The sequence below is a fragment of the Myotis davidii genome, unplaced genomic scaffold, assembly GCF_000327345.1.
Source record: "Myotis davidii unplaced genomic scaffold, ASM32734v1 scaffold238, whole genome shotgun sequence".
NCBI classification, from domain to species: Eukaryota; Metazoa; Chordata; class Mammalia; order Chiroptera; family Vespertilionidae; genus Myotis; species Myotis davidii.
In genome coordinates this window covers 5,438,684-5,447,046 of record NW_006293779.1, presented here as the reverse complement: position 1 = coordinate 5,447,046, position 8,363 = coordinate 5,438,684, and the positions used below count along the sequence as shown (strand labels likewise).

General features: G+C 56.2%; 1 protein-coding gene across 1 annotated transcript; it reads left to right on the top strand.

Annotated features, from left to right (window-relative positions):
* Window positions 1-3,196: 3,196 nt before the first annotated feature.
* SLC35F6 (solute carrier family 35 member F6) lies at window positions 3,197-8,185 on the top strand. Its single transcript, XM_015566371.1, has 5 exons — window positions 3,197-3,806; window positions 4,541-4,712; window positions 4,965-5,177; window positions 5,881-5,991; window positions 7,295-8,185. Exons 2-5 carry the CDS (start codon window positions 4,550-4,552, stop codon window positions 7,762-7,764), a joined length of 957 nt encoding a protein of 318 aa, XP_015421857.1. The 5' UTR covers window positions 3,197-3,806; window positions 4,541-4,549; the 3' UTR covers window positions 7,765-8,185.
* The last annotated feature ends 178 nt before the right edge of the window (window positions 8,186-8,363 follow it).

The window sequence follows — 8,363 nt, the reverse complement described above, 5'->3', positions numbered from 1 at the left end:
AGCTTTTAGGCGGGAGCAGAGCCTGGCGTACCACAAGGGGTGGTGGCTCCCGCTCAATCAGGGGAAAGGGAAAAGGCGCAGAAAAGAACTCTGATTGACCACCTGCCATGCACCAGGTCTTATGTATCTTATTTATTACTTTTGACAATTCATTAGTATTATCCCATTTTTTAAAAAAATATATTTTTTTATTGATTTCAAAGAGGAAGGGAGAGAGGGAGAGAGAGAGAAACATCAATGATGAGAGAGAATCATTGATCGGCTGCCTCCTGCACACCCCCTACTGGGGATTGAGCCCACAACCTGGGCATGTGCCCTGGACCGGAATTGAACCTGGGACCCTTCAGTCCGCAGGCCGATGCTCTATCCACTGAGCCAAACCGGCTAGGGCAATATTATCCCCATTTTATAGATAAGAACACTATAACTTGTCCAGCCTATGAAACTCAAATCAGCTTTCCAGGTAGTCTGTTGCCTTTTCTGAATGTAAATGTCAGCACATGGGTTTGGGCCTGTTGATAACTGTCTGAGCCTGAACACACCTCTCCCCTCCCCTCCACCCCACACCTTGAAGTCCCCGTCTGTAAATGAGGATCCCTGTGAGGCTTCGACCAGACAACCCTCAGGAAGTGCTGGGCAGTCCTGGCACCAAGTCAGTACTCAGTGAACCCTGTATTTTTAAAAACATCTTAGTGACATGATTTGCAAATAGCCAAGAGCTATTCCACGTTAGGGTCATTGCTGTCATCCCCAGATGGACTGGGCTGGATTTTGGCTCTTGTTCTGGGCTACTGAGGCCCTCCTGTGCCTGCACAATGAACTGAGGTCTGTCTCAGGGCCAGGATGTGAAGCCTAGTTCCTCTCAAAGTGTCCGCTGGCCTGATCTCCTCCCGGGCTGAAGAGAGCCTGGGCAGGGCAGCCTGTCCCCATGACACCTAATCCCTTGGGCTATAAGCCATCCCCAGGCCCTCAGATACAAAAAGACTCCTTTTCCTCAGCTGGGAATGCTGCCAGCCCAACCTGTTCAGGCAGACCCACCCCTGGGAGAAAGCAAAGACAGCCCTTTAGGGTGGAGGTGGGAGAGGGGAGGAGCTCAGCACCAACCCTGCATCCAGCTCCCCACACAGTGCCCCACCCTGGGCCCAGCTTGTCCCACCAGCACAGGGCACCTCAGACCAGGTGGGAAATTGGGACTCATGAGACATTGCCTCTGGGCTGCACGTAGCACCTGCCTGTTTGCTTGGAGGGGTCTGGAAGTCTCATTCATTCAACCAAAAAATGTTGGAGCTTCTGTATAGTGATGTGCCAGGAGCAGGGGACAGACATGGGAGCTGCTGGCTGCTGAACTTACTCTAAATGACAGTGAGTGTGGAACCAGAGAGTGAGACAGGTGTGAGTGGTCATCTTGAACCTGCCCGTCTCTGCTCTGGGTGTGGCCCCAGGATGAGGAAGGGCTTCCATACCTGCCATGGCCAAGGCTTCTGGTTGACCTGTTGGACTTGGCAGGACCTCCCTGAGCCCTCCTGGAGGAGCCCTGGCTCCAGCCCCAGGAATCCCCACCTCTCCAACCTGCTCCGTTCCTCTGGGCAAGTTGGCTCTGTGCCCTGGGTGAGATTTGGCCTCTTCACTCTTCTGTCTCACTCAGTTGCCTCCCCCAGACCTGCCCAGGGGGCTCTTCTGCAAAAGCGAGCAGCTTGTAAACCATGCCTGCCCTAAGCCACATCTATCTGTGGCCCCCACCCCCGTCCCATGTCCTGCCCTCCCTGGGGACCCAAGAGCCAGAACCTGTAGAGGATCGGGCAGAAATGAGCCCCAGAGAGCGGGTGGTTTTATTCTGCAGCGAGGGCTGCCTTCCTCCATTGGTGCTGGGACTGGTTGTAGCCGGTCCCCTGACCCGGATTCCTCTCTGCCTTCCCAGCCAGTCACATCAGAACCTCTCCCCGCCCTGCAGCTCTCCTTTGGGCCTCGTCATTCCCAAGAACCACGAGCCCTCCTAACTGCCCCTCTCACCCCCATCTCGGGGAGTGGATAGGGGTCTCCCTCTGTGAGATAAGGTGGCCTTAGCCCTGTTTGCTCACTTGCCCTGGGATGTGTTCGGATACCTGGGTAGACGTGGTCTCCCTCACAGGCCTGGGCTGCCCTCCCGGGTGACCAGGGGCTCCATCACCACACAGCTCGCCCTCCCACTGCCAGCATCCGGGCATTGTGCCCTCGCCCTGGGCTGTGGGAAAGACCTTCCTGTTCCCCTCCCCAAACTCAGGGCACAGAGAAGCCAGGGCTGGACAGGATATGTGTCAAACACAGACTCTTAACTGCTTGGCACAACCAGGGTTGTGGCTCTGTGGGGGCACAGGAAGCAGAAGGCTCCCCTGCTTGTGCAAGGATGCCTCTGGAGTCGGGCTGGGCACTGCAGTGAGGCTGCTCTTGACCGACTTTTTGGGAGAAGTCCTGATCTCTCCGGTTCGAGACAGCCTCTGCCTTCGGTGGGTGCTGCAGAGGGAGCCGGCCGGCAGCCCACAGGAAGCAGCCTGGGTCTGAGTGACTTGAGTCAGCAGTGTGACGCAGTCCAAGTTGTGTCAACTCACTTGAGTCAGCAGACACAGTCATGTCAACTAACCAGGGCATCCCACGTGAGAGAGGGGTCGCTGTCTCTCCAGGCTCAGTCTGGGCCAGGCTCAGATGCCCCTGGCTCTGAGCCTGGCCCGCCAGCGCACTTCCAGAAGCCAGCAGCCAGGGAAGTGAGAGGTTAGGAAGGGCTGAGCTGTTTAGCCAGGAGATTAGAACAATCAGAAGGTGGAAAAGTCCCCAAATCTCGGAAGGGCTTTCAAATGAGAGAGGTCAGACTAGACCACAGGGACACAGCCAAGCCCAGCAAAAGTGAAACTCAAGGGCGGGGCTTCAGTGCACAGACGGCGGACAACACAGAATGTTGGTGGTAGCTGTCCAGCGCCCTGGGCCGTGAAGGATTCTGGGCCTGTGTGGGCTCTTTGGGGAAGCGAGCCATAATCAGTTATGCCGTCTGCCAGGGTGCTCACTGGTGCCGGGCACTTGCCATCTGCCTTCGCGTCTGCACTGGAAAGACCCTCCAAGCCTTCCGGTCACAGGAAGGTGACCAGGTGTCCGTCAGGCGGCATTTCCCAGGCCCAAGTGCCCTTGGAGACCAGTGACTCCTGATATTGTTGTGCTGTCTCTTTGATAATCTGGTGAATCCTAAAGTAATGTTTTAAAACGTGCAAATAAAAGACTGAGGATCACAGAAAAAGCCAATTGTGCTGACATGAAGTTATCAGAACATTAAAAGGGCAAGTTCATGAATAGTAATGTGTCTATATGCTTCTTAACACATAAAATTGTAAACAGTGGGCCTAGTTACTATAAATTTGGAGCAGTGATGAGTGTGATGATACTTCCCAGCATCCGCAATGACCTCGTGGGATCGTGAGAATAGCTGTGGTTTCTGTGACAAAGCCCCAGTGCTACAATGCCGTGTTCAGAATTTGAGGAAAAGCTTAATTTCAGTAAGAGGTTCATGACATTTCAGCAAAAGGTTCTCAAGTCCCCACATTCTGTCCACATCCCCAGATGAAAACTCCTTGCGCGGAGACTGGCCCCTTTGAGAGGGAGCCCCACTCTGGGCCCAGTCCCCCAAGTATGGCCTTTGGCCTTGGGAGGAGTGAGCTTGTCCGCAGGCACCCGCGGCACTACAGGGTTTAACCTTCTCTCTCTGCTGCAGGTGGGCTGACAACTTCGCGGCCCAGGGCTGCGGAGGAAGCAAGGAGCACAGCTTCCAGCACCCTTTCCTCCAGGTACCTGCCCCACCCTCCCCACGACCCTCCCCACCTCCCAATCCTCCCCACCTCCTGTCACCCAGCCCCCTGGCCCCGGAGGCCCTGCTGTTTCCGGTCCTGGGGGTGGAGTCTCCCCCTGCTCCCAGGAGAGCTTCCCACGTCTCTCTCCCTCCCCAGAAGAGAGGCCAGTGTGAATGCCCTGGAAGGGGCAGAGGGCACAGTCCTCCGTGAGAGGCCTGAGTGGGCACCGTGAGGCCAGCCCTCACCACGTCTAAGTCAGGACACATATGGAAAACATCAACCCTCATGGCAAAACCTGCTTTCCATCCATTGGGAGCCCAGACCCCACAGGGACAGGGACCATAAATAGGAGGCACCTTATTGCTCCACAGGGAAGTAGGAGACCCGGATTTCAGCCCAGCTCTGCCAGCAACTTGCTCTTTGACCTTAAATAAATTCCTGAGCCTCTCTGGACCTGTTTATCCATCTGGAACTTGACCAGGGGTTGGCCTAGATCAGTGGTTTTCAGACAAGGCTCTACACAGCCTTAGGGTTTGTGTCAAGATGTTCAAGGGGCTGAGGGGTGACCCGGGCGGCAGTCTCTGGCCTCCCACACAGCAGCATTGCTTGTGCCAGTTCTATGGGTTGGGGTTATAGGTAAGCTCCTGTCTGAAGAAAGGTTATGTTTAAAATATTTTTGTTGAAGGTGACCCTCCCTCCAGCTCTAAACTCCTAGGGCTCTGTCCCTGCAGGCGGTGGGCATGTTCCTGGGGGAGTTCTCCTGCCTGGCTGCCTTCTACCTGCTCCGGTGCAGAGCCGCGAGGTACTCAGATGCCAGCATGGATCCCCAGCAGCCCTTCAACCCCCTTCTTTTCCTGGCCCCAGCCCTTTGCGACATGACCGGGACCAGCATCATGTATGTGGGTGAGTAGCCAGGCCAGGCCGAGTAGGGCTCAGAGAAGCCCATGACCCAAGGGGGCCATTGATGAAACAGCCACTCCCACCCCAGCTCATCTTCACCACCCCGGCCCTCTCCCACAGACTTTCACAAACACATGCTCACCCAAGATTCACTGAGCACATACCACATGGGAGGCATGTCTGCACCCTGAGAACATCTCGGCGGACAGACAGCCTTGACTCTCAGGAACTAATGTCACGTGTCTCCTCTCCCAGCCCTGAACATGACCAGCGCCTCCAGTTTCCAGATGCTGCGGGGAGCAGTGATCATATTCACAGGCCTGTTCTCAGTGGCCTTCCTGGGGCGGAGGCTGGTGCTGAGCCAGTGGCTGGGTATCCTCGCCACCATCGCGGGGCTGGTGGTCGTGGGCCTGGCCGACCTCCTGAGCAAGCACGACGATCAGCACAAGCTCAGCGAAGTGATCACAGGTGCAGCGGGGTCGGGACCCAGGGCCGCCCTCCTGTCCTTTAGGAGCCCCGCACAGAGCCAATCAACGAGCTGTTACAAGCTCTGCTGCATGCCAAGCCCTGGGTGGGCCTGTGGGGACCCGCTGCTGTGGACATCACCTGCTCTCAAGTTGGCACATAGAGTGCAGGGGAGGCCAGAGGCCCAAGTAGCATGAGAAATGGGTAGATAAGGAACCGGGGGTCAGAGGAAGAGAGCGTGTGCTGTGATGTACCTGTCTGCACCCAAACCGCTGGATTTGGGGGAGGAGGGAAGTGAACATGTATTGAGTACTTCCTCCAGAAAGAAAGCAGTGCAGCCCATTCTACAATGAAGTGACCACCCTGGTCACTCAGAGGTAGGAAAAACCAGAAATGTTTGTTTCCACGCCTGTGCTCAAAAGACCTGCTTACCCCATTCTGCAGGCCTCTGGGCCTTCTGGGACCTCAGCCCAGAGGGGGTGAGGTGCCTGCCTTACCAACCTACCCGCACCCTCCCCCCCCAGGCCAGCAGATTAGTTATGACTGTGCCTCATGAACCATCTTGTCCTGCAAAAGTCACGGGCTGTTGTTCTGTCCCCTGGGGGGCCGTCTTCCCTCAGCTTTGGGCCCGCCACCCTGCCCACAGCCCCATGGCCTTCTGGCTTGCTGCCTCCCTCACCCTGGGCCTGTTGGTCCTTTCCCACAGGGGACCTGCTGATCATCATGGCCCAGATCATCGTCTCCATCCAGATGGTGCTCGAGGAGAAGTTCGTCTACAAACACAACGTGCACCCTCTGCGGGCAGTTGGCACGGAGGGTGAGTGAGCATGGGCTGGGGGGAGGGTGCTGGTCGGGGGCACACTCCAGTGGAGTGAACGCACATGTAGGAGCACAGGTCCAGGTGGAGTGAACGCATGTGGAGTGAACGCACATGTAGGAGCACAGGTCCAGGTGCCAGGGACCACTGGGAGGGGTGAGCATCCTGCCCGCTTCCTTCCTCCCTTCGCCACGTATGTGCACATGACCAGGAGCTCAGGGAGGATGAGGCTGAAGATGAATTAGTTGTAAGCCTCACTCTAGGGGCGCTGACCAGCAAGAAGTGGACCAAGCAGTGGTTTGAGCTCAGGTCACCAGTGCTCAAGTGATGTTGCACCTGCCAAGCCTACGTGAGTGCCTTGGGTCAGGGAAGGTGGCATTTGAGCTGCAATTTCAACAGGCAGAGTAGGAAGGAGGGAACCCCAGACAGAGTGAAGACAGGGGGAGCTGGACCTGAGTTTACAACCCAGTGAGGAATCATTTGGGCAAGATGCAGTTTTGATGTTGGGAAAATGATCAGGTTAAGTTCACATGGAGAACCTTAAACATCAGGCAAGTGAATTTAAGTGACAGGCAGGGAAGAATCACCAGAGGTTTTAAAGCAGGGAAATAGCTATTAAAATTATGCTTTAAAAATATGAAGCTAGCAGAGAGGATTAGAGCAGTGCTACCAAATGTGGCCTGTGGCCTCGTCAGGCTGCTCTGTGTGCCTGGTCCACGGTGAGCTGAGGGCTATGGCAGAATGTTCATAACTACGTCAACGACATTGTCACGGATGCTCTGTTCTGCTCCTTTTTTCCTTAGCCAGACTTTCTGAATGAAGCGATGCATTGATTTACATTCTGGTTCAGCTCCTTATCACAGGCCAGTGACGCTGAATGAGAGCAGTTTTCCACACTCGTGGGCACCGTAGTGGTGATGGCCAGCAATTCTTTCTTAAACGAGTAGACTGGAATTGAGAAGTCAGAGAGCATTGCACACTGTAAGGGTAGCTGCTGTTCTGTGAAAGCACACGTGTGTGTGTGTGCCTGTGCATGCATACACTGGCCGCAATGTAAAATGCCTTTCTCCTGGTGTAGTCGGAAAGTGTGGGTTAACATGGAGAAGGGCAGCTGGAGCCCATTCAGTGGCCGTTGTGAACTCCGGATGAGAGGGGACGGCTCTCGGTCCTGAGAGGAAGGCCCTGGTGTGGGGGCCACGAGGACGGGGTGGCAGGAGATGGGGGGAGGCCTGTTGGCCCCGATGTGCTGGGAGTGGGAATCGGAGCCAAGCAGAGAGTGTGGCGTGCTCCCTTCTCTCCCCAGGCCTCTTTGGCTTCGTGATCCTGTCCCTGCTGCTGGTGCCCATGTACTACATCCCTGCCGGCTCCTTTAGCGGAAACCCGCGAGGGATGCTGGAGGACGCCCTGGACGCCTTCTGCCAGGTGGGCCGGCAGCCGCTCATCGCCCTGGCGCTGCTGGGCAACATCAGCAGCATCGCCTTCTTCAACTTTGCGGGCATCAGCGTCACCAAGGAGATGAGTGCCACCACCCGCATGGTGCTGGACAGCCTGCGGACCGTCGTCATCTGGGCAGTGAGCCTGGCGCTGGGCTGGGAGGCCTTCCACCCGCTGCAGATCCTCGGCTTCCTCATCCTCCTGATGGGCACTGCCCTCTACAACGGGCTGCACCGCCCGCTGCTGGCCCGCCTGGCCCGCGGCCAGTCCCCAGCAGAGGAGGGCGAGCGGGAGCGCCTGCTGGATCCCTCTCGGACTCTCATCAACGATGCCAGCTGAGCTCCTGCGGGCCTGCTGCCACCTGGATGCACCTTGTTCACCCTGCGGCTGAGGCCGCACAGGCTTGTGAGCCTCAAGCTCCCTGTCCCCAAGGCCTCGCCCTGTCCCTCCCCACAGGCCCCCAGGACAGGCCCCCAGGCCACAGAAGACGACAGGACACCCAGGTCCTCCTTTGTCACCACGTCCTCCAGGCCTGAATGCAGTGACCACACCAAGCTCACCCAGGCCCCCTGAGCAGCACTGACACGAAACCACGCAGTGGAATTGCAGGACTAACACCCCAAGGGTTTTCTCATCGAGCTAAATTACTCTCCAGAGAAGAGAGGTCAGGGAGCAAATTCAAAGCAGAACAAAGTGCCCCGTTTTTTTGTTGTTGTTTTTTGTTTTTGTTTTTTAAATTAAATCTTTATTGTTCAGATTACAGTTGTTCCTCTTTTTTCCCCCCATAGCTCCCCTCCACCCGGTTTCCACCCCACCCTCTGCCCTTACCACCCCGCTGTCCTCATCCATAGGTGCACAATTTTTGTCCAGTCTCTTCCCGCATCTCCCACACCCCTTTCCCCCACAATAGTCAGTCCATCCCCTTTCTATGTCCCTGA

What these genes read in the sequence shown, in the direction of transcription:
- SLC35F6 (XM_015566371.1), top strand. Translation starts at nt 4,550, where the DNA reads ATGTTCCTGGGGGAGTTCTCCTGCCTGGCTGCCTTCTACCTGCTCCGG. An exon ending in GACCAGCATCATGTATGTGG is followed by an intron (nt 4,713 to 4,964) that starts GTGAGTAGCCAG and finishes CTCCTCTCCCAG; the next exon opens with CCCTGAACATGACCAGCGCC. An exon ending in GCTCAGCGAAGTGATCACAG is followed by an intron (nt 5,178 to 5,880) that starts GTGCAGCGGGGT and finishes CCTTTCCCACAG; the next exon opens with GGGACCTGCTGATCATCATG.